At 38.1% G+C, this 26,943-nt stretch overlaps 1 protein-coding gene across 4 annotated transcripts; it reads left to right on the forward strand.

Annotated features, from left to right (window-relative positions):
- Positions 1-14,888: 14,888 nt before the first annotated feature.
- LOC102720804 lies at positions 14,889-19,652 on the forward strand. Of its 4 annotated transcripts, none has more exons than XM_006655943.3 (6): positions 14,889-14,973; positions 15,090-17,620; positions 17,889-18,009; positions 18,105-18,860; positions 18,957-19,051; positions 19,134-19,641. In XM_006655943.3, exons 2-4 carry the CDS (start codon positions 17,574-17,576, stop codon positions 18,858-18,860), a joined length of 924 nt encoding a protein of 307 aa, XP_006656006.1. In that variant the 5' UTR covers positions 14,889-14,973; positions 15,090-17,573; the 3' UTR covers positions 18,957-19,051; positions 19,134-19,641. The 4 variants fall into 4 exon arrangements, with proteins under 4 accessions (XP_006656006.1, XP_015694305.1, XP_015694304.1 ...); XM_015838819.2 differs by having other exon boundaries at positions 14,895-14,973; positions 18,091-18,860; positions 19,134-19,652; XM_015838818.2 differs by having other exon boundaries at positions 14,895-14,973; positions 19,134-19,652.
- The last annotated feature ends 7,291 nt before the right edge of the window (positions 19,653-26,943 follow it).

Below are 26,943 nucleotides of genomic sequence, written 5' to 3' on the forward strand. Positions count from 1 at the left end.
TAGTTCGTTGAACTTCTTTTCCTGATTCTGCGCACAAAGCCTCTTAAACATATCCATAAGTTGCTTGTTCTTGAATTGATGGTAGAAGTTAGCACCCATGTGTTGCATGCACCACCTACTTTCCACATCTACCCATTGTGGTGCCAAACCCTCCTCCAAGCTTCCATCTCTCAACAACCCAATAGCACGAAGGAGCCCCGCATGTCGATCATGAATAAGGCAAACACCAGGCCGCATCCGAACAACCGCATCCTTCATGCGCTTCAGAAACCAGTACCAACTATCAGTGTTCTCACTCTCAACAAATCCAAATGCCACTGGTACCACCTGATTGTTTCCGTCCACACCGATTGTGTCAAGATTTGACCTCTGTACTTCCCAGTCAGAAATGTACCATCGATGCAAAGTATGGGCCGATAATGAACGAATGCAAACATACATGCACTCAGTGAGAATAACACACGTTGAAGCACAACTTGAAGCGGATTTTGAGTAGAAGGGAAGGATTTGATACCATAGAAGCTTTCCGGATTTCTCTGTAAAATAACAGCTAGCAGCTTTGGAAGATTATCGTATGAAGTTTCGAACGTACCAAACCGACGCTCAACAATCTTCTACTTTGCCCTCCAAGCCTTCGCATATGAGATTGTGTAGTTGTACTTCTTTTCGATGTGTCGAATAATTGACTTTGGTTCATACCCTAGGTTGTTCACAACAGCACCGTACATCTCAGCAGCAATGAATGCAGATGTCATGTTCCTGTGATACTTCTCAACACCTGGAACATGACAATTGTGTTTGGTCACAATTGATACATCCAAAATCCTTCCATTTACCCTTGTAAGCATGTACCCTACATGGACAACCATTATCTGACCATCCACACTTCACTTCATGCACTGACTTGCTTAAGTTCACTACCTAGAACTCTCTCCGTAATGATATTGCCCACTACTTAACTGCCTCTGTCAAATCCTCCTTGTCTCGATACCTTGCCCCTTGTATGATCTCATTATCGTTGTACTCCCAAGGCACATGATGCCCTTCTCTAATTTGGAGACCAGAAAAATCCTCATTCGACCATTCTGATGGGTACACATCAACACATTCTTCATCTATCGATTCCTCAACATCAACCCTCTCATTCTTAGTGTCTTCCCTTTCCATGGCCTCAACTATTTTAGGATGTACCTCCCCTTCATCCGCTGCTCCAGTCGGAACCCTGTCTTCTCCTTCCTCCCCTTGACCTTCACTACCTGATTCAGCTTCATCTCCTCTACGACTTGGCCCCTCCTGCTCTTGGATACTCATTGTCTGAGTTCGCACCTTGTTAAACACTGCAATGTGGATGATGGGTGGCCATCCTCGTTGCATTGCATTTTGCACATACGATCTCCATGTCTTTGTCGAGGTCACCGTCATCAATTCCCAAATATTACCTTCTTCCGCTCGGCTTATTACCACCGACAAGGTTATATCTTGTGTTTCTAGGTCGTATCGAAATCCCTCATTAACCAAATAGCACCAAATGTCCTTTCAAGAGGTCTATCAATGCCCTGAACGGTGCATTTGAATTGAGTAAGATCTACTCCATAGGGACCATACATGACATTTTCTTCTCCATAGTACAGTCGAAACTGCACTTTATTGGCCACACCTACAACGGGAATACACTGTTTTTTCAACACATCTTTTACGACACTCATTTTAGTGTGCTTATGAATACATATTGTTCATACGAATTATATTGTACTATATTACATCCTACCTGTAGCTACATTTTTAACTATATTGTTTTTAATTTTGTAAATTCAAATTAACTTACATTAACTTGGCAGTAAACCCTATATCATTATTTTTTAATAATAATAAGTCCACGCAATATTTGATTGTAGGTTTGATTACATTTTAACTATAAGCGATAAATCATATTTAACTTTCAATGTTAATAGTATGCTACCAACAAGCAATCATTGTATTTTAATTATGTAAGCGACAATAATAAGAAGATGCTAACAACGAGAAAAAACTATAGCTTTACATTAACTTAAATATGCTTAACAATGTACTTAACTACAACATAAACTACTTTCATTTTCTATTTAACATAATTATGTTTTACTATGTCTTTTTATACTATAAATAATTTTTGTTGCCACTAAGTTATACCATTAGTAAGTTGTACCATTGCTAAATCAGTTATGCACTAAATAAGTTTCTAAATTGTACAGTACAAATACACTTTTACTAACTAAATTACACAATGACTACATTAATTATCTAGTAAAATAAATTTCTTTATTATACCGTATCAATACATTACGTATGGACTATATTATACCATCGCTAAATCAATTATCCACAAAATAATTTTCTAAATTGTACACTACAAATACACTTTTACTACTAAATTACACAATGACTACATTAATTATCTAGTAAATAAATTTCTTTATTATACCGTATCAATACATTACGTACGGAATAAATTATACCATCGCTAAATCAATGATCCACTAAATAAGTTTCTAAATTGTACAGTATAAATTTTTTTTACCTACTAAATTATACATTCACAACAGTAATTATCTACTACATAAATATCTTAATTATACAATATAAATGAATTTTGTTCTAACAAAATTATACAATCGCTAAATAAACAACATTTATTAAATATAACATTTCAAAAATTTACTGTAGTCCACCAAGAAATTTTAGCAGGGTTTCGCCACTCCAAAGCCCTCCCCTCAACTCTGAGTGGATGAAGTGAGGAGGGGGCAAATGAGGGGGAAGGGGGCTGGCGGCCTTATAAAAGCCGCCGAATAAACCGTCCTTATGGAGGGCAGAAGGGGCCGCCTGCAAAATGGCCAGGCCCCTTCCCCCCTCCTCCGTGGGCGCGTTGGCCGGCCATGCAAATTTTGCACTTATCCTCTTTCCGCCCTCCGTAAGGGCGGAGGGGGCTTAGTACAAAACTGCCGGCCGCGCCGCTAACGGCCGTCCCGCCCGGGCGCCGCGCCATGTGCCACATCAGCATTCCGCCCTCTGGGAGGGCGGGAGGAGGTTAATTCTGTGAATTTTTAAATCGCAAAATTAAAATGATGAATAATTTAATAAATAAAATTCAAAATTCAAAAAATTCCAGCAATGAACGCCGCAGCCTGCAGTCACAGCCGTCTCCTCGAACCTTTAGAGCTGCTGCAGAAATTCTAGAGGAAGCAATATTATATGTTTTTGAGACGAGATTTGCTCCGGTCCAACAAAAAGTATCTTGAGATACCAGTACCTCGAGGTACCAAATCGTTTTCCACCATTGGATCTAGCTGATTATGATGTGTACTGTTAGATCCAACGATCAGAAACGAAATTGGTACCGTAAGGTACTGATAGCTCGAGATATTTTTTGTTGGACTGAAGCAAATCTCTTTCGAGACTGAGATTTTACGCCTTGTGCTTGGTGACTATAAAGCCCTACAAGGCCCACGGTTACATCGTTTACTAGTTTAGGCCCATATAACTTTTAGTCACCGGGGTATTAGACACCGGTAACTATTTATACACCTGTAGCTACCAAATTTCTTTGGAACAAACTATACTATAACTAGACATCAATTTATTTATAGTGTTAGGTTTCACAAAAGTCTGTATCTACGACGGTCTTGTAGTTGTCTAATCTACTTATATTTGTATATGCTTAGTCTATTGGACCACCTAATGTGAAAAATTAGGTCATTGACCGTTGTTTGAAGGTATAGTACTCTCGTTGATCTCCTGTGTGGCGAGAGGAGAGGATGTAGAGGAAGCTGAACCTTGATCGGCTCTAACACTTGTAGTCGTTATATATAGATGTAGTGGTAGTCCGGAGATGAACACCAGCTTGGTTCCTAAGAGGACACCACTGACCAACAGGGTATTGGTGTCCTTCGTGTCTCCACACTACTTCAATTCAGAAAAGGTTTTCTCCGAGGCACCTCCCTAATATTATAGGCGGACACAAGCTATCACCACCGGAGATGGGATGGGTCACGTGGGTGGTATACGCCCGCATGCGAATAAGGTTCATCGCAGACAATTGTATTAGGTGGACTGCCTACGATGATCCATCACTCATCATAGGCGGTCTGGGTAAGACGACCGCCTGTGATTAGCCTTCTGTTGTAGGAGGTCGGCTTAAGTGACTACACGCGATGACGATGACGCACATTCACTTTAACTTGCTTGGACAGAGTCAAACCATGTCATTTTTATCCCGAAGTTTCACTCTCCAGGAAATAACAGCACATCGGGGAAGCTTTTGAATTTGATTTCTTCCGTTTATATTCATATAAAACATTAGATACATGTATTCCTAACAATACAGATATAAAATTTATTTTTCGCCGTGGATTTTACATTCCTAACCATACGTATATAAAAGTTTTACTCAAAAAATATTTTTCGTCTCTAAATATGTTATTTGGTTTTTAATCAAAAAACCAAATCAACCCTCTGTTCTCTATTTAAAGCTAGTCATTACCTGTATTATTAATCTTGCTCTATAGAAGACAGGAACAACCGGGATACGATGCACGGGGAATAGATTTTTGTGTCGGACATGGCACTCGGCCGGATACCATCCAACCAAATACCGTCCACAGCTGCAAGGATGCGAAGTGGCATGTTCCTCGTCTCTGTTCTACTGTCGCTGTAAACCTCCGTCAGTCATTGTTTAGTGTTCTATTAAAAAAACAAAATAGTATATTTAAAAATAAAAAATAATTTGTCAATAAAAAAATTATATACGTTGTTAGCGATCTAAATGCAAATGATAATAATTATATTAAAATAAAAACCTTAAAATTTAAGGATGGAATTTTAAATTTTGACTTGAAGTATAAGAAAAACGAAAAAGATAAGTCGGCAAAATTAAATATGTGACAATAGGATCTTGTAAGTAAAGAGTTACAGGTATAGATACATTTTTCACTGTATGGTCGAAGGTGACCCGGGCTTAACTCTAATTGGAGTTCTTGACATGGTCCTGCATCGAATTTAAGACAACCGACACAGGTCACCCAACCAGTCTCAATCGGACCACATGCATGTACCCGATAATTTAGGGGTACTTTGATTAAGAAAATTTTTAAGAGAAGAGTCACGTCAAATGTGTGACCGAATGTCGAAAGGGGTTTTTGGACACGAATGAAAAAAACGGATTTCCCGGCTAGCCTAGAAACCTCGAGACGAATCTTTTGAGCCTAATTAATCTGTCATTAGCGCATGTTGGTTATTGTAGCACTTATAGCTAATCACTTTCTAATTAGGCTCAAAAATTTGTCTCAAGATTTCTTCCGTGACTGTGCAATTAGTTTTTTGGTTTATCTATATTTAATACTTTATTTAGGTATTTAAAGATTCGATGTAATGTTTTTGGAAAAAAAATTTGGAAACGTATCACGTAATCATCGTACGTTTGTCGTGACTAGATGACCCGTTTCTCGTCCGTTAATTTAAATCCAGACTCTCCGTTCTAAAATATAAATATTTTAAAATTATATTTTTATGTCGATTCTTATAATTTTAATTATTTTAATAATTCTATAGCCAATCAGATGCTTAAAAAATGTAATAAATTAAAAATAAATATTAATCATTAATATGACTAAAAGAAAATCTTTTGATATAATCTTAGGCTATATTAACCAACATATGGATATTTATACTTTGGAATATATTTATAGTTACAGGATACAATAAGATACAATAAGTAAACCAAGTGACATCGAGGGATACGGTAGAGGTGATTGGTTTTACCTTTTAGTGAACACCTGGTGGAAAAGCAAAATGAAAGGATCTTATTTCATGCTTAGTCTTAGTCCCGTACTAAAATACATGTACATAGTATGTGATATGGGATATGCTACACGCTAAGATTATCATTATGAATATAAGTATGTCCAGGGCTATAGTACTAATTTGTTTTATTTCACACTAGGCAGGTATGTGAATTTTTTAGAGAATATTAATTTTTTATGGAAAATGGTAATATTGAAGGCCACCTAACAAAATTCGCAAAAGTAGAGATCCGTCCAACAGTGGCCGGACGATAGGTATCTGTCAAAGTCGACAGGGCATGGGCTATCGAGATGACCGGGCCCACCTAAAAACAATAACGACTACTGTATACGTGTGCTTAAGAACAGTGTAAGGTTAGCCCCTATAGTGTCTACCTCTGGTGCCTAGCCCACGACACATTACCATGCCCACAACCGAACCATCCATAGAAAACTATAAGCTAGTCTTTCTAGCCCCAACCACTATCTAGCCAATATTTTTTTAGCAATAAATGTCTACAAATTTATGTTTTATAATTCTCTTCTCTATCTTTTCGTTTTTACTTATGTTTACAAATAAAAATAAAAATTTTTAATCTTAAATTTAGAGTTAATTTTAAATTTTTTCGCTAAAATTTATTTTTCAGCTATGAATTTTACAATCCTAATAATACGTTAATAAAAATTTTATTAACAAATTATTTTTCATCATTAGACATGGCACTCGGCCAGATACCATCCAACCAAATACCGTCCACAGCTGCATGGATGCGAAGTGGCATGTTCCTCGTCTCTGTTCTACTGTCGCTGTAAACCTCCGTCAGTTATTGTTTGGTGTTCTATTAAAAAACAAAACAGTATATTCAAAAATAAAAAATAATTCGTCAATAAAAATTTTATATATGTTGTTAGCGATCTAAATGCAAATGATAATAATTATATTAAAATAAAAACATTACAATCAACTTAAAATTTAAGATTAAAATTTTAAATTTTAACTTGAAGTATAAAAAAAACTAAAAAGATAAGTCCGCAAAATATGTGACAATAGGATCTTGTAAGTAAAGAGTTACAGGTATAGATACATTTTTCACTGTATGGTCGAAGGTGACCCGGGCTTAACTCTAATTGGAGTTCTTGACATGGTCCTGCATCGAATTTAAGACAACCGACACAGGTCACCCAACCAGTCTCAATCGGACCACATGCATGTACCCGATAATTTAGATCATGAGTCAAGGCGTATCACGTAATCATCGTACGTTTGACGTGATATGACACGTTTCTCATCCGATAACTTAGATCCGGGACTCGTCCGTTCTAAAATATAAATATAATTTTATATTGATTCTTATAATTTAATTATTTTAATAATTCTGTAGTTAATCAGATGCTTAGAAAATCTAATAAATTTAAAAATAAATATTAATCATTAATGTGACTAAAGAGAATCTTTTGATATAATCTTAAGCTATACTAACCAACCTATGAATATTTATATTTTTAATAGATTTATAGTTATGGGATACGATAACTAAACCAAGTGACGTCATGGGATACGGTAGAGATGATTGGTTTCACCTATTAGCGAACACCTCGTGGAAAAGCAGAACGAAAGGATCTTATTTCATGCTTACTCCCCCTACTAAAATACAGGTACATAGTATGGGAAATGTGATATGATACATGCTAAGATTATCGTTATGAATATAAGTATGTCCAGGTCTACAGTACTAGAATTTGTTTTATTTCACACTAGGCAGCTATGTTTTTAGACTGATGGATTAGCAGTGAGAAATATCTTAATATATTATTCTCGCACACATATTGACAATTTATCATCCAATATACGGTCGTACAGATACTACATTTTTAGCTCAATTCACATGTATCAATAGAGCTATAGTTACTTTATTTTTAAAACACTAATAAATATATCTTCTATTCTATCATCTTAGTTATTTCAAATAACTCATTGTGGGAAACGAAGATGGTAAAAAAATAAACTCTTTGGGGACCAAGCGAGGGACTCTGCAGTATACCATCGGATGTGTGAAAATTATTCTATTTCATGCCACTTTGTCCTATTTTTTCTTAATTTTCTCTTTTCATTTTACCCCGAGTTCAATAACAACTTCCTGGATCGATCGACCTGAGATTTATTCTATTTCATGTCATCTGACTTGCAAAGAGGGAAAATGTGCGGCCTCGCGTTCATCGGCGGCATCTCATTCTCCGTTGCGAGCAATACACACTCCTACGTGCGGCTACCTCTCTCCTAAGGTTTGCTAGATTAGATATCTTGCTTTCTACATAGTACTCCTAGAGCTTTTGTGTTATTTGATTTGATCAAAAACTCTACGACTTTTCACACTCCGCCACAAATTAGGCCGACCAAAAAATAGGTCGCAGGTGGCATACTTCTTAACGGCCTGCAAGCTGCAAAGATCATGATCACCCGGCGGTGGTAATCAGCTGCCAGTGAAAACCATTTTCACATGTGGCCCAAGAGACATAAGTCGCATTTTGAACTACTTTTTGTAGGCGGCTCACAATGTCAGCCACCTGCAAAGATGCATTTCCTTAGGTGGCTGATGCCATGCGCCTGTAATGTCTACCTAACTAATATTTCTTCTTCCTCCCCCACCTTACTCAATTCTAAACCCTTCACTCCCTTTAGGAAAAGACAAAAAAAAAGAGATAAAGTTTTCATTTCGAATCATTTAATAGATTTAACTCTGCAATTTTAGTGCACTGCTGCTTTTTGCTATGTCGTTGGAAAAGGAGTATTTTTATTTGAAATGTCGATGGTTTTGTATTTGTTAATTTCCAAGCCATATACATATTTTTTCCAAATCTTTATTATTGTTATAGTCTCTCTCTCTCTCTCTCTCTATATATATATATAATTTTTGTTGCAAATATTAGTGCTCCATAAGTGTAGATCAAAGTGAATAGACATCTAGATCTAGTATCGAGAGAGAAACTCTAATCTAGAGTGGAAATATAAAACCTTATCTAGATTTAGTTTATAGTTTTTGTAAATTACCTAGCAATTCCTAATTTTTCTCATCTTGATTTTGATATATGGAATTAATGTCTTTTAGGGAGTAACAATTATCTCGTGTTTTCTCATAATCCCAACATGTTAGAAGAACCTCTTCAACTTTTAGTCTTTCTTTTGATGTATGGAATTAATGCGTTTGGGGGAGTAACACTTATTTTAATAATTTATCGTAATTCTGACATGTTAGAATAACCTCTTCAAGTTTTATCTTTATATCACTGTAACGAATAAATGTTTTTTTAGGAAGTAAAGGTTATTTTTATGTTCTTCCATAAATCCGATATGTTAGTCACTACTGGAGATGGGAAGTCTCCCGTGTGCTTCGGTTCGTTGCCGTGTGTCCAGGAGAGCGCACGGTAATACTCAAAATATACCGTGCGCTACAGAGAGTCACACGGTAACGGTAGAAATTACCGTGCGCTCTAAAAGACCACACGGTAACGTATTATTGAATGGCGTAAGGTCCGTTTGCCGCTGCCCATCTCCGTTGGCGCGAATGAAAATTATCGTCGGCGCGAAAGAAAAAATGTTGGCGCGCAGTTAGCAGGGTGGGCGGCAAAGCATCCCGTGCGTGTGTTTGTTCTGTGCACGGCAATCAACAGGGGTGGTCCACATGTCAGTTACTTTTAAAAAAACAATATACATTGCCGTTGAAGAAAAAAATCCAGTGCAGTAGAACAGATCGATCCGCTCGTTGCCTGCTGCTCCTTCAGTACGCTCCGCCGCCACCGCTCCCCTCATCGCCGCTTCAGCTCCATCCCCTCCTCTCCCCTCCTCGCCCCCGCTCCACCTCTGCGCACCGCGCCGCCTTGGCCCCTCCTCACCGCCTCCGCTCCCCTCCTAGCCACCCCGCTCCACCTCCGCGCTGCTTCCGCTCTCCATCTCGTCGGACCTCCAAGCCCCTCCCCTCTTTCACTCCAGGATCGGTCCATCGGCATCACCTTCCTCCTCTGTCCCACTGCTCATTCGTGCCGCCAGGTACTTGGTACTAAATCTTTTTGTTGTCGATGAGGAATAATACTAGTCTTTGATGTCTGATTGTGAATGGAAAAGTTGTTTTCGTGACTGGATTTGGAAATAGTTTATTATTGGCTATTAGGAACTGTGCTCGTGTTTTTCATGGCACGATTAGGATCTGTGTTTGTGTTGTTACTTGCAGAGGCTCTCCTCTTTTAGGACAAATAAATACAGTTGTATTTTTTGGATGTAAATAAATATGTTTAGTGTTGTACGTACTGAACTATCATGTAAACTATATAGCTAGCTGGTCCTAATTTGCTAACATAACCTAGCAGGTGTATGACTAGTTGTAATTCTTGTTTCCTTTGCAGCAATAGGCATAAAAAAGATTGAACGATGAATATATGTTTTGCAGGAGGATGCGACGATTAAGCTCAGGCTCTAGAGGGGCCTCCAGTTCTGCAAGAGCGTCCAGTTCTGCAAATGGTTCAGCTAGTGTCAACACGAGGGGCCTCCAGTTGAATGGTTCATCTGCCTCTCAGCAACTTACCAATCCAGATCAAGAAGAGGAGCAAGATGGTGAATTCTGGTATCGTGGCCCCACACGAGTGCCCACGCGGCCTACTCGAGAGGAGGATAAACCCAGGCTTACTCCGAAAGGGGATAAGTAATTATTCTCAATTTTTTATTTTATTATTATATGCCATTCTTTCAAGTATGCAGCTGATATCTAGCTTTCTGTTGACGCTTGTGCAGGCATTGGACTGTAGAAGATTTTGGGTGTCGGACTAGAGTCCCCAATGGTATCTTGACTGTGCTGATAAAAGAGTATTTCCCTGGAGTGGTGAAGTTCAATGGCATAGATGAGCCTGCATGGTCTGCTGAACATTACAGTCTACTACCGGATAATCCTAAATAGAATCAAACTCGCTTACCAAGCCTTCTTCATTGCGTTGAAGATGAATTCTGGGTATTTCATACTAGCGAAGTGTCTTTCATGTTACAAATATCATGTGCATATTCGTTGCTTAACTTTTTGTTTGCTGCAGCGGTACTTTAGATGGGCAGAGGGCAAAGAAAAAGAGGCTAGAATGGTTGTGCACAACTGTGTGAAGGTACTCTTTACAGATATTTTCTATGAAACTCGTATGTGGGCTGTGATTAACTACCATAAGAAGATTCTCAAACAAGATATTACTCGGGAGGAGGCTGGTAGGACTTATCTCACAAAGCAGGAGTACATGAAAGTAAGCTAAGTTGTTCAAAAATTGTCATTAGATGCATAAGAAGATGAACCTATTGGTGCCTAAGTAAACTGTGATTGATGTAGGTAAAGCCATGGTGGTTCCTAAAGACACCTCTCGCGTGGAAATTGTTGATAGAATTGAAATGGTGTGATCCAGACTGGCAGGCTTACTCCCGTGCTTGTCGGGAACGCAAGGCAAAGATGACAAGGCATCACCGCCAAGGCAGCGCTAGCATGGCTCGTTTCCATAAGAATTTGGTAGGTTAATTTGTACCAAACATAGTACAAAGCCAGTATAGCTTTATACATCGACTGTATGATGTTTGTTAAATTACTGCAGCATACAAATAGTATTAACATACTCAGTTTTCTCAATGCAGGAGAAGGAAAGAGGCACAGCAGTGCCTATATTGGAGGCTTACGCTTACGCAAATAGGTCAGAACGAAATGGCACCTTCTGTAATGTTCCAACCACTGAAGTACTCGTAAGTGCTTTGTACATTTCAAATGTGTGTTGTACTGATTTGTTGTCTGAATTACATTTGATTAAATGCCATCTTTTTTTGAAATCGTAATAGGAGGCCTACGCTGAAGCTTTTACTGAGATACATGGACCAGAAAGTAATTGGCGGACCGAACCCATTGATGGCGTGGCTGTGCACAAGGCTGAGGGTGGCAAGAAGCATGGCAGATTCTGTCTTCTTAATGGATACCTCCACACACCATCTGTTCTTGCTGATGTTGGGATGAGTAGGTCACTTGATGATGAACGTCCTAGGAGACGATCAAGGCCAAACCTTGACGATATAGCCCGCATTGAGGAGCTTGAGCGACAACTTGAGCATGAGCGTGAGGAGAGGGAGCGGGCACGTGAAGAAATGGAGCGGGCACGTGAGGAGAGGGAGCAGGCACGTGAGGAAATGGAGAGGGCACGCAAGGAGATAGAGAAGGAGAGGGAGCAGGCGCGTGAAGAGCGAGCACGTGAGCAGCAGGTCTGGCAGCATAAAACAAACTATTTCACATCTGCCTTTGAGGTAACTATTAGCATCGTGTTTGTTGAATTATCCTCAATTTTTCCTTCTGAACCGTCTAAATATGAGTGGCTTGAACGGGTGAGAGCTCTGCTCTAATTTCCACTTTCCATGAACAAATTGCAGGCGCTGCAAAGCAAGCTCAACATAGACTTTTTGCCTCCATGTCCACCTTCGCTAACTCATCTGGTGAGTTTTATGCACGAGAGACGTGTTAGCATATAATTAGTAAAAAAATGGATGTTGGTCTTCTAACAGATATTGTTTATGCAGGCTACATCTGGATCTGATGAAGCGTCAACTGGAAACCCAACTGCTGGTAGTGAGAGAATGGTCCATGAACCAAATATCACAGAGCAGGTTGACCTCGCTGCTGGTGCTAGTGGTCTGCGTGTGGCATGAATGTCTGAAAATTACTCATACTTATTGAAGGATCTGGTAGCTGGGTTCTTTTTGTGATAGCACGAAGTTGTGAATGTTTTTTTTTGGCAAGTTGCTCTGGTTGGTTTTTGTGCCAGGTCTGCTTGTTTTTGGTGGAGATCCTTGCTGTGGCGATGGTCCTATACGCTGGTACCTGCTGGTTGTTCCAAGTAGTTAGCTTTAGGTTCATGTGTTGGTTAGAACTTGCCGGTGCCAGCCGATGAAGTAGTGTATTTTGTGCTTCAGCATTGACGTGTGGTGGTTGTATATTGTAGTAAGAACCAATGCAGAAGGAAAGATGGTTATGGGCATGGAATTTGATTCTCAGGAAAACGTATATTTTGATTCAGAAATTGTTGCTGTATAGCTGCGGTACCACGTACATGTCAACCTCTTTTGTATGGTCGAAATTGACTTCAAGCGAGCACGATTATTTTGCAGGTTATACAAACGCGTTTCTGTGTTGACATGCGCATTCAAACAAGTGAAATTTGTAGTTTGAAATATAATACTAATCCGCCCCTAAATAATTAATAATTATGTAAATTTTTTTAATAAGACGAGTAGTGCTCAAACGTGTATTAGAAAGTCAATGGTGTCAAACATTTATAGACGGAGGGAGTACGAATTTTCAGTGGACAAAACTAGTGCGTAAAAACAATGCTATTCATATTTGATGGCAACACCTCAAATATAGATCGTCTTTTTCCACTCAAAAATATAGATTGATTTCTTTCTAAATCATTTGGTCTGTACGAAAAAAATACAGAAAAATGGTAAAAAATACAAAAAAGCATAATAATGTAAAAGCGTATAGAAAAGGTAAAAAAAATAGTGCATAAATGTTGGCATGACCTGTGCAATAATTTGCACATTTTGCATACTTTTGTAATATGCTGACCCACTCATCAGATATCATGATTGTCATGGTCCGGAAAAGACACATGTCTGGGACCTCTCAGAGGTCATGGGTAGTCATGTGAGGCGGCTGGCCAGATGGCGCGACATGGCTACGACTATACGTGCATAGACACTTGTAAGTTTGAAACTGTGAGTGCAATTCAGCGAAGGTTGTCAGCGTCCCGATACATATCTAATATGCTACGGTACGAAGATTCTACAAAGACAGAACTATATCGATTGTAGCTAGTATTTTAATTTTTTTGTAGTATTACAATTTTACTATTTAGTTCCATACGAACTCAGGAAATCTTAGGAAGTTTCCTAACACTAAGATCCATATGATTGTACAATAATACTATAAAAATAGGATGGACTAAAAATAACGTGAATAAGCTTACTGAAAAGTTACATAAAATCAATTAAATTCATCAAAATTAATATTATATGCTTCAATTTATACAACATGTTACGAATCCTATATAAAAATATATAACAACATGTGTTTTAAAATCTAGTAATATCCCAATAATAATGTAGTATCCCGATTGTACTGATTACCTTGACGTTAACTACACTTGGAGCGAAAATGTAGTTATATGGAGCAAATTGAGCCTTTTCACTTCAAGCTAGGTATATAGAATCTAAAGAAAAGTGGGTATGGAATGGACGTGTATACATTTCAATCCAATTTAAATTAGAGTAAATTTGAAAATATTATATAAACTTTGACAAAACTATAAAAAAAAATTACAGATTTTACATGATATATCGGGTAAATGATAAAGCATAGTGTGACATGATATTACATATCAATATTTTACATGAAAATTCAGGGTTATTTATGTCTATAGTGCATATAAATATGACATGTACAAAAAATTTTTTTATTACAAAACTTGACTGCTTTGCATACGATTTTTATTCATCCACATGTAGAACTGGCCATTTTACATGGTGACCCACCTGGTCAGAAACCCCCCCGCCAAAAATACGCTACCAGCGAAGCGCACTTTCCCCAATTTCGTTCTGTTCCGAAGCCGCGAACCCTCGAAAAATTGTGCTCGCCGGCGCCGCCCGCCACTGCCGGCTGCGTCCCACTCGCGGTCTCTCGCGACCGAGCGGAGGGGAGGGCCGGGAGGCGGCCTGCGGGGCTGGGATGCGGTGGGCAAGAGGCGCTGGCGCAGGCAGCCGCAGGAGGCAGGGTGGCGTGCAGGTGGCAACCGGTGCTTGGCAGCACGACGGGCAGGCGGCGCGAGCGGCTGCGCGCAGGTGACCGCAGCGTGCAGGAGCTGCTTAACCACCGAGGGGTGAGGCCTCCACAGCTGCTGCTGCCCACCGCCTTCTCCACCACTGCTGGGCGCCTTCTCGGGTCCTGCACGGCTGCCGGCCACCGCGTGCCGCAGCCGGTGCTTGTGCGGGTGCCGCCGCCTTCGTCTGGAGTCTCTCGTCTGGAGCAAAGCAGGCATCGGCTCACTGCTCAGCATCTGGAGCAGCACAACATTACATGGGTGGCCTTTCCCCAAAGAATACTCCGTAAGTGAGCACTAGCTATTTGTATTTTTTTTGTTCAGCAACTATATTGATTTATTTTTTAATACCAAGTGTTACTCTGACCAACATGTAACATGTTGTTTTTTCTTTGCAAATAGCATGGAAGAGGATCGCAGTTGGATGTACAAAGGCCGTCGAAAGCGAGGTCAGGTTAGTGCTGATTGGATTGTAAAGACTACAGATTTTTTGGAATGGGCATTTAGCAGAGACACAAGAGGTGATGGTGTCGTGTGCCCATGTAACTATTGCAATAATACACGGCCCCATCCAAGGGATACAATGATGAAACACCTTTTTAAGCATGGATTTAAGCCGGATTACACTGTGTGGGACTACCATGGTGAGTCATGCCCTACACGGGATGATGTGATCTGGCAACGTACTGAAGATGAAGATAGGGATGTTGATGTTCATCGGATGGACGACATGGTACATGATGTGCGTGATGCATATATGTCAGTTGAGGAGGAAGATCCTGAGCCTACAGCACGAGCTTTTTATGAAATGTTGACCGCATCAAATCAACCTATCCATGCATACACAGAAGTATCTCAACTAGATGCCATCACACGGTTACTTACAGTGAAGTCTCAGTTTTCCATATCCATTTCAGGGTTTGATGCATTGTTAAATGTGTTTACTGCTCTCCTTCCACAAGGCCACAAGCTACCATCCAATTTATATGAGGCCAAGAAATTTCTAAGTGCACTGAATATGCCATATGAGAAAATAGATGTATGCCCAAAATATTGCATGCTCTTTAGAAAGGAAAATGCAGAAAAGACCCACTGTGACAAGTGTGGAGAGAGTAGGTATGTGGAAATTCAGAACAGCGATGGTGAGAAAAAACAACTAAACATTGCAAGGAAAGTCCTTCGGTATCTACCGTTCATCCCACGACTTCAACGACTATATATGTCTGAAGCACAAGCCAAGCAAATGACTTGGCACAAGCATGGCCATCGGTACCATCCTAACAAGATGGTACACCCTGCTGATGGTGAAGCATGGAAGCAGTTTGATCGTGACTTTCCGAACTTCGCACTAGAAGCACGGAATGTGAAGATTGCTGTCGCAACAGATGGGTTTAACCCATTCGGTATGGGTGCTGCCTCCTACACTTGTTGGCCTGTGTTTGTCATCCCTCTCAACCTTCCACCTGGAGTATGCATGCAAAAACACAATGTGTTCCTCAGTTTGATTATCCCTGGACCTGAATATCCTGGAAAAAAACATTAGTACCCTCATGGATCCCCTAGTTGATGACCTAGTGTTTGCTTGGGAGCATGGTGTCCAAACATATGATAGGGCTAGTTAGCAGAACTTTAATATGCGGGTATCATACCTATTCTCACTCCATGATCTTCCAGCCTATGGTATATTCAGTGGGTGGTGTGTGCATGGTAAGATGCCATGCCCAATCTGTATGGAGGTTCTTAAAGGAAGATGGCTGAAGTTTGGTGGAAAGTACTCCTTCTTTGATTGTCATAGACAGTTTCTTCCAAATGATCATATTTTTAGAAGCGACTCAAACTCTTTTCTTGCAAACAGTATTGTTACTTCTGAACCACCTAAGCGGTTAACGGGTGAAGAGGTCCGTGCCCGCTTAAATAACCTAAAGCCTGCTGCAAATGGAGAAGGGTTTGAAGGCTATGGTGAGGATCACAATTGGACGCACATTCCAGGCTTGTGGAGGCTCCCATACTTCCACAAACTGCAACTTCCTCATAACATTGATGTCATGCATAATGAGAAAAATATTGCTGAGGCAATATTTAACACTTGCTTGAACATCCCAGACAAAACAAAGGATAATGTTAAGGCCCGAGTTGATCAAGCAACACTTTGTAACCGGCCTGGTCTTAACATGGTCCAAAAGGAACCATCTGGGCAGTGGAAGAAGCCAATAGCTGACTATTGTTTGACCACAGCTAAAAAAAAGGAGTTATTACAATGGTTTCAAACACTCAAATTTCCAGATGGGTATGGATCAAATCTAAGGAGAGGAGTGAACATGAAAAGCATGCGCATCAATGGGTTAAAAAGCCATGATTACCACATAATGATGGAACGGCTTTTGCCAGTCATGTTCCGTGGTTACTTTCCAACTTATGTGTGGGAAGTGCTAGCAGAGTTGAGCTTCTTTTATCGTAAGTTATGTGCAAAAGAGGTAGATCCTGTTGAGGTACAAAACATGGAACTTCAAGTGCCTGTTTTGCTTTGTAAGTTAGAAATGATCTTCCCACTTGATTCTTCACCTACCATATGAAGCAAGGATGGGAGGGCCAGTACAAAACCGATGGATGTATCCAATTGAAAGAGGACAAAAGGAACTTAAGCGCAAAGTAAAAAACTGAGCTCGTGTTGAAGCATCTATAGCAGAAGCATATATACTAGAGGAAATCTCAAACTTCACATCCATATATTTTGCTGATCAAGTGCCCACAGTTCAAAATCCAATCCCTCGGTACAATGCCACTGTCATTTCTAATGAGTGCTCACTTAGCTTGTTCTCTGTTAAGGGTGATTCTACTAGTAGAGGAGTCACTAGACAATTAACTGAAGTGGAGTGGGAGGCTGCCATGTTGTACGTCCTCACTAACCTCCTTGAAGTGGATGACTACATTGGGTATGTATTCTACCTTCTGTTTTTTAGGTCAGATTCTGTTGAATACTTGCTGGTTGTTTGCTCCTTTGAATCTGCTGGTTTAGCTAGTAAAGTGAAATAGCTTGTTGGTAATGGCCTGGTAGGTAGTGGTAGTTAGAAAATGTTTCCTAGGAAATTGTTGTTAATGGCCTAGACATGCATGTTTAGCTTGCTATTTCATATATTATGCCTAGCTTGCTAGGTCAATGCCACTATATTTCTCTTGAAATGCATGATTTCTTTTTTACAGGAAATTCATATATGAGGAGTGGAATAGACGAGGTGAGCCAACAAGAAAGCAAAAGGAGAACCTCTTACGAAATGGTGCTAGGAATGGTCGTCCTAATTTTGTAACTTGGTTCTATCAACAAGTAATTTTCAGTCACATAGTTCAACAATCACACCATTTTTCTACACCTTTTTATAACTATAACGCATTATAATTGTTTTAGTTCTTCACTTGTAGAGTCTTATAGACATGACTATGAATGATGAGCTGAAGGATGTAGCTAAAGGATGTCATACTAGAGTGAAGACATATAGTATTTATGATGTGAATGGATTTCGTTTCCGTACAGAGAAATATGAGAAGGAGAGGCCAAATGCAACCACCATAAATAGTGGTGTGGTCACAATTGGAGAAGGAGATAATAGTGATGCAACCAAGTATTATGGCTACATCAAAGAAATAGTGGAACTTAGTTTTCAAGGCAGTACAGAACTTAGTCTTGTGCTTTTTAATTGCCATTGGTTTGACCCTGCCCAAGTGAGGTACACCCCACAGTATGGTTTAGTGGAAGTTGCACATGCATCAACCCTTCCAGTGTATGAGCCATTTGTTGTAGCTCATCAAGCCATGCAGGTTTATTACATGCCATACCCATGCAAATCTGTGAGTGACCTGATTGATTGGTGGGTAGTATACAAGGTGCAACCAATTGGTAAAGTAGCAGTCCCTAATGATAATGATTATGACTTTCTGCCCAATAGTGATGCTGTCCATTATTTCCAAGAAGATGGCCTCCTGGGCACTTTTGTAGTTGATCTTATGGGAGAACTCCATAATGTTTCTGAAGCAACTACTAGGGATGCTGAAGCCATTGTCAATGAGAAGGACTTGCAGTTTCTAAATGGATCCAGTGTGTTGCCACAGGATGAATCTAATAGTTCTAACTCTGATCAAGATGATGACGAGAACCCCTTCATTGATGAATATTTCTGAGTATGCTTCAAAAAATACTATTGCTTTTCACTTTTCTTCTACAACTCACAAAGATGACTTATTTTTATCTTCTACATTTTTGTCTTGTTTGAATAGAGCTGATAAAGATGGCAACAACGATGAGCTCTTCTTTGTGGACTTCATAATTTGGCATGCATTTTACAGAGCTCTATATATTCAAGAGATTATGGGTATGTAACTCAGTCCATTGCTTCATCTAGGAATTCCATTTTGATATCAACAATTCAGCTTCCATCTTTCACCCATTTGCAGTTACATGGGCTTCCTGTTACTAATAGGCAGATCACAATTTCAGGCATCAACTCCATGTTCTACACATTGGTTATCTAGTGCTAAATAGTCTTAAAAATGTCTTGAATATTTGGTTGTAATTGGCCTGCACTTATGGATCATAAGCTTCTTGTATCCCTACATTGTCATGAACCATAAACTTCTTGTTTGCTGAATAACTTGAAATATTCTGAGGATGTGATGCACTTGTGATCTCCTATATGATTGGTCTTTGATTTCATTGTGATGGAGGAAGGTATTGATGTGTGTATTCTTCTGTGGTTGCTATTGATTAATTTGTATTTGATGGATGACTGCTAAATTAACTGCAAAAATAAAAAAAAAACATATCGAGTGCCCTATTATATGGCAGCAGTCAACAACATTACCGTTCGTTGTAGCTTGACCTAGAATAATATAACTCATATTCCCGTGAGGCACATGGTGAGCAGTGCACGGTAATTTTTCAAACTTACCGAGCGAGCTACACGCCCAGGAATCCTCTCACCGTTCCGTCCTGAAACCCGTTAGCTTTACCGTGCGTCCTCAACGCACAGTATTCTTTTAAGTCCCGTGCACATCCAGTACTCGGTATAGAAATGACATTACCATGCGTAAATTGAGCAAAACACCGGGAATGCCACACAGGAAAGTGATGAAGCTCCCGAGCCACTTTTACCGTGCGGAGGCACCCGGTAATGTAGTTGCTGTGCGTTTTTTGCCAGTTCCCGTGCGTTTCTGGCGCACGGGAGAAATTCTGTCTCCAGTAGTGAGTACAACCTCTTCAAAATTTTAATACTAGCTTTGGAACAAGTATTTTGAAAAGTAACAATGTTTATCATGTTTTTTGTTAGCCTAAAAATATATATATGGAGTTTGCAACATTTATTGTTATTTAATGAAAATCACTATTTGTCACACTTATTTCATTATGCACAGGCATACATGGATAAACGTCATGCCCATATACGATCAAACTTTCCTTGATGAGCCTACCGAAATTCATCCAAGCCACCGGGCAGCGTGCGAGATAAAAGAAGACCAAGAAAATATATTTTCTATGTGGACAATGTTAGAATAAAAAAAGTAATGGATAGAACTTGCAGTTATAAGGTCTTACCTAGTTTAACATGGGTTCATTATAGGATATACAATCTGGTCACAACACGGCGACATAATCAAATTTGAAAGAACCATCGTTGAAGAAATGGAGGACAATGTAAATGGTGGTGAAAGTGATTACATGCATTCAAATAACTTTGCTAGCACCAAATGACTGTACTATTTGGAAGAATGATGAAGGTGATGGACATAGTACTATTTTGACGGATGATTAAGGCGGTGGTGATTTGGAGGAGATGTTGCAGCATGCTAAACCTAATGCGATAATAGGGTCAGTGAGGGGCTTACATAATTTTGAGATTTTGTTGAAAGTAACTAGCGAAAGTTTGTATGATGACTTAAAGAGTCGTGGGAAGGACTTCTTAGTACTTAGGTCAATGCTAGACCTTCTAAGGCTGAAGGCTACAAACTTTTGCCAGACCCAAACTTTTACCAACCGGAAAAACTCATATGTTCTTTGTCATTGGGTGTGCAAAAAATTTATGCATGTGTTAATTATTGCATTATGTATCGTAAGGGGTATATTTCCCTACTTGTAATGCTAGTACGTAGGTACAAGACTCCATATCTTTGGACATCACCGATGTTTCGTTTGAAGCTAAGCAGAAAATACTGGCCAGGGTCATATGGTATCTTCTAGTGAAAGATTGGCTAAAATGATTTTTCTTGAACCCTAGAGATGCAGAGCAAATCAGGTGGCACAAAGAAAAACGCAAGAGTGACATGATGCATATACACCCAGTGGATGTGCAACAATAGAAAACTTTGAAGAGAAAATTCTCAATTTGCTGACGATCCGAGATATATTAGTTCTGGATTGAGTACCCACAAGATCAATACCTTTGGTGACATGAGCAGCAAACACAACACTTGGCCAGTACTTATGACCATGTGCAACATTTATAATTATCTACGTCAGAAGAAGTATATTCTATTGTTCATATTGATATAAAGTCCAACACAATCAGGCAAGTGACATTGATATTTTTCTGGAACCTTTGGGCATTGGAAGACATGACAGATCTTTAGGGTGAGTAAATGCATTAGTGCTTCACTCTAAGCGCTATTATTTTTATGACCGTCAACGATCTCCCAGCAACATTTCCATTCTATTTTAACTTGCTACATCATTCCTAGTGCTCCTAGATTTATTGCTTTTGGCTCTAATCCATGTCCGTAACGATGTCTCTTGGCTGCAAGTAAAAACAGTTTCGAGAGTAGTCCCACAAAATCCAAACCGATTTTCATTGGTATGTATCTATTATACTAAAACCCAATTGAACATCATTCCTAGAGCTCCTAGATTGCCAAATGTCACTCTAATACATTAGAATAATATATTAGAATTTTCAGAAAAAATAGGCAAAACGTCTGGACATCAATTTTTTCCTAAACCAATGACCTGTTATTTAAAACCATTGGATTAGATACATCAATCATACAGACACCAATGTCTCCCCCACCTGATGCCCCAGAAAACGATATTCATCTACATCCTACCTCTTTCTTCTCTATCACGAGTATTAGGTAGGAAAAAATGATTTAAAAACAAATACAAAGTACGCTTAATTTTTATTTAAATATCTACTACTTCAGACTACTAGATTAGACTCATTGATCTTAATAATCCGACTTTTCTCACACCTTCTCCTGTCTTCAGTCTTCTCGTAGCATCTTTGAGAGAATGATCAAATAACCCTCTATACTAAATTTTAGCAATTACATTAAAAAAAAGACCTCTAAGAGATTATTCATATATATGACTTCCTATATAAATGGCTAAACTTCTTCCTCTATGGTCAAATTTATCAAGTCTCTCTCCCAACAAAATGGATGACTATTGGTGAATCCTATAGAGATGGTCTTATATTTTTTTACAGAAACTATAGAGAGTCCATTGGAGGTGTTGGAGTTTTTAAATATTGGATAGTACTCCCTCCATTTCATAATGTAAGATGTTTGACTTCTTTGCTTGTAATTTTTGACCATTTGTCTTATTAAAAAAATTATGAAAATATCATTTATTTTGCTTGTGACTTACTTTATTATCAAAAAGAACTTTAAGCATGACTTGTCATTTTTTATATTTGTACTAAATTTTTGAATAAGACGAATGGTTAAACGTTGAAAAAAAAGTTAAACATCTTACATTATGAAACGGGTATAGTAGTAAATAGTCGTTAAGATTGGATAGTAAGAATGAAGGGTCTGTTAGAGCATACGTCAATTTAGAGCTGAAATATTTTGAAACAAATGCCTAAATTGATATCTCGAGGGACAAATTTTAGCCATGCTCTTTGAGAGATAATACATCACCTTTAGATAAATTCTAGCAAGCTAGCACGTGTTATCTCTAATAAATTAGAAAAATTCTATACATATCGAGCCATTGGTTCTCACGTATTGTTTTTTTTATATATCCAACAATACAAATGCAAAGTCATCATAAGCGCTTTCTATCAGTAGTACGTACGTCTTCTAGCGCTAAAATAATACTTTGACATAGACATATACGAGCACTCGTACGAATTAAGTCTAGTGCTTAAACACGGATGGGCATGTTCCACCACACGTACCTAACTAACTAGTTGAGGTACACTCACTTAATTAGTAACCATTGATTTTCATTCAATAAGGTGGGCACAACGTTAGATTGAAACAAGTAATTAAAGCATGAAGAATATGATATATATATATATATATATATATATATATATATATATATATATATATATATATATATATATATATAAAGTTTAATTAGACGATAAAGAAAGTTCTAACATAAAGGGCCTGCTCTGATGTCCTGATACCCCCAACGGATCCCTACTGTATGTAGTGAAGCAAGTGTCGACTTTGCTTCCGAATTGAAAGAGATCGAAACCATCAGTAGTTTTAGATATTACAATGATCGATCATATATAATTTTTAAGGTGCATATCAATTTGTAGTTTGTTTAGTTTTGGAGCATTATCAATTTGTTGTTTGTTTAGTTTTTGGAGCATAAACTTCTTTTGGTCTTTAGGATTTCATCATAGAATGCAGCAGCTAATTGGAAAAAGAAACAAAAATTCATCTCCACCTGGATTTCGAACCCAGATCTACGATTCTATCCCCCGGCGAATTTTTTGAATCAATCTATTCGATTAGTGCACGGTACATAGGTTATTTTATTGTAACGAATTATTTTGGTGCTTTATAATCGTGGTGACAGCAAGAAGATCTAGTCCAACTGTGCCAGGTTCTGCACTAATTGCCACGCAAGTTAAAGCTGTGGCAATGTTGCAACGAAAATTGATTATGCGGCAATAACTTATTTTCTATTGCAACAAAAATAAAAAATATTGCAATGATTTGGATAGTCACAATAGAATATGCCTAATTGCCATGAAAAATACGATCATTGTAATAGCATAATATATTGCTATAAATAATTATTCGTGACGATAACTCCATTTATCTGTAGTGCCAACCGGATATCCACGGTAGGATTCACATGATAGATTATGTAATCTAAATGTACATCATTCATGCCCAATGAAGCCTAGCGAAACCAAAAAAGAAAAGTGATTGGTTTCATGTACATAATTGTTAACAGTAAGCTATAAAATTAGTGATGGAATAACTGTAGCACAAGTTCAGCTTCACACATAAGGATGGACGGCAGAAACGTTCCCTATTTTAATAGTGGTTGGTTTCATGTACATAATTGGTAAGAGTAAGCTATAAAATTATTGATGAAATAACTATACCACAAGTTCAGTTTCACACATAAGGGCAACAGAAACGTCCCGTACGTATCTATTATAGACAACCACTTTAAGATATTGCGTTCCCTCTAGGGCTAGAAATTATCATGTTAATTGTAAAAAAAGAAATATTTTGACCATCAGATCAGAAGGAGAGAAATTTGTCATTAGATCATGGTGATCCTATATTGTAACGGTCAGGATCTAACCACACATATATAGTATATATCTGTACGTTAGAGTTGTAGACTAAGTCAATCAAACTTATATTTTTTTTTGACTCCAACCGAGTGGAACGCAACAGATAAATTAAAGGTACTAGAAGTCCAGGGCTCCAAGGCACACCGTACCTGTCCAAAAACAAACTCTTGCGCCAGCTGGCCAAACCAGTAGTAGGAGCCTGTAATCGTATTAGGAAATGGACATTTACATTTTACAATTTCGAAATAAAAAATAAAGAAAAATAATAAAAAGAGCCCACGTGTAAATAAAAAATAGAAAAATCCAAATATAGAAATACAATTTTGGAACTAAAAATAAAGAAAAAAATAAAAAATAGTCTATGTATAGGTATAGTTTATGAAAAAATCAATATAAATTTTGGATTAAAATTTTCAAAATAATTAATATTGAGGGAAGAATCCATCTGTGCATACTATTTAGAAACAACTAAAATTCTGGTTAAAAAAATTTGATTATAAATACAACTTCAAAATTAAAAATAAATAAAAAATAACAAAAGAGTCCATTTGTAAATACAATTTAGAAAAAAAATTCAAATTTTGGATTAAAAATTTTAAAATAATTGATATCGAGGGAAGATTCCATCTATGAATACAACTAAGAAACACCTAAAATTCTAGTTAAAAAGAATTCGATTAGAATTTCAATTTTAAATTAAAAAAGAAGAATAAAAAAAGTCCATGCATAAATACAATTTAGATCAAAAATCCAAATTTTGGATTAAAAATTCTAAAATAATTGCCATTGAAGGAAGAGTCCATGTACGAACACAACTTGGAAACATCTAAAATTCCGAGAATTCATGTTAGGCATAGAAAATATGGGCCATAGCTTTTGATCTTAAATTCATGTCAACAGGAAATTAAAAAAAAAACTACTAGAGAACGATTCCACCGGAAATGTTTGATGCTTCTAGGGGCTTCTTTGGCGACAATACAGTCACTGGATGAATTGCAGAGTAGATAAATCAAATCCGGACTCTTGTTTTATACATGTGTTCTTATCATTCTAAGCTGCTCCATATGTTCTTCTATATAATATAAGTATATTTTAATGTATATGTTAGTGGATATTAATTATTTAACCCTGGCAAATCTCCTAAAAAATAATTGACATCTATAATGCTAAATAAGTATAGTCAAAATATAGAACTAAACCAACATTAGGGCATCCACAGTGTGGTTCAAAAGTGATCCATAAGCAATATAATATGTGATTCAGCCACCTAGCAACATTGTAGAACTAGTCCATAGCAAAGAAATAACAAAAGCTGCACATAAGCATATGAGCTATACATAGAAAATAAAATATATGATTTATCTATATCTCTTCTCTCCTCCTAATGCTATTTGCTATCCATATACAGTGTGAAGGTTACAATAGTTAAAGTTTATATATATGGGTCCCATCTATATGGACTACTTTTATCATATACATTATTGTTGCCCTTAGAAATGGAGGCATATATATGTTATGGTAGCTCACCCTGGGTAGCATATCATTTCAAGTTTGAGGCAACAATTATAAGTGAGCAACATTTAATAGTGTTAAAGTGAAATAACTAATAATTAAAAGAAAAAACTCAGATCTTTTTAAGAGTTTAAAGAACAAAACATATATTATTAAAACTTAAAATTAAGAGCATTTTTTCTATCTTTGATAAGGTAACAGGAGGTATCACTGATTTCTATGTAAAATTTGGTAGCTCTTGGTATCTTAGATACTAGAAGGTATCAAAATTTATATGGAAAATAGTGGTACCTCTTGATACCTTCTCAAGGATAGTAAAATTGCTCTAAAATTAAACTAAATCTAGCCACACAATTTAATAACGGTAGAGATTATGTTTAGATTTACAAGCTGAAATTTCTTTCTTTTTTGGAACACACATGAGTAGTTGTGATGATTCAAGTCAATACCTTAGATATTAAAAGGTATCAAATTTTAAATAGAAAATAGTGATAACTTATCCTTAAGAATAGAAAAAAGTGTTGAGCAGTTGAGCGCGCAGCTCAGCGCGAATTCGTGGAGCACTAGAGGCTTGCACGGCTCAATTCAAAGCCATGGCCGCGACCGCAGTGCAGAGCACCGGTCAGGCAGACGCCCGAGGCCATGTCGTCTTTGTCCCGAGCGCCGGCATGGGTCACCTGCTCCCGTTCTCCCGATTCATCGGCGCACTGTCCAGGCACGACGTCGACATCTCCGTCATCACCATCGTCCCAACCGTGTCGGCCGCCGAGGTAGACCAATAGGCTGAGGCAGACCAATTGTCGATAGGCAATTGTTTGTATTTGTTTTTAAGACATGTAACTGTGTATTTGATTTGTCTACTCGAATTGATTACTAGACCGAAATTTAATATATATGTTATTGTTCGAAAATTGACGTAAATTTCTAGACGTGACATGCCGGAGCCCAAATTAGTTACTGTTGGAGATATTCTTATTCCTAGCGTAACACCAAATATGCCAACTAGTTAACTACTACAAGATACAAAATATATACTCTTGAGCGGTTGAACACTCGGCTCTACGAGTATTCGTGGATCACTAGAGGTTGCACGGCTCAGGCGGTGTCGGTGTTGCGAGAAGATGTGGCAGAGGCAAGGGTTATTTTTAATAATCTCGTCAGAACGGAATATCATATTATGTTTTAATACTGATACAAACTATTTTTAG

The sequence above is a fragment of the Oryza brachyantha genome, chromosome 6 (genome assembly GCF_000231095.2).
Source record: "Oryza brachyantha chromosome 6, ObraRS2, whole genome shotgun sequence".
NCBI classification, from domain to species: Eukaryota; Viridiplantae; Streptophyta; class Magnoliopsida; order Poales; family Poaceae; genus Oryza; species Oryza brachyantha.

Excerpts from the sequence above, each read along its gene's own strand:
- LOC102720804 (XM_015838819.2), top strand. The coding sequence starts at position 14,945 with ATGGGTGGCCTTTCCCCAAAGAATACTCC. Across the intron at positions 14,974-15,089 it reads CTTTCCCCAAAGAATACTCC|CATGGAAGAGGATCGCAGTT; the intron begins GTAAGTGAGCAC and ends CTTTGCAAATAG.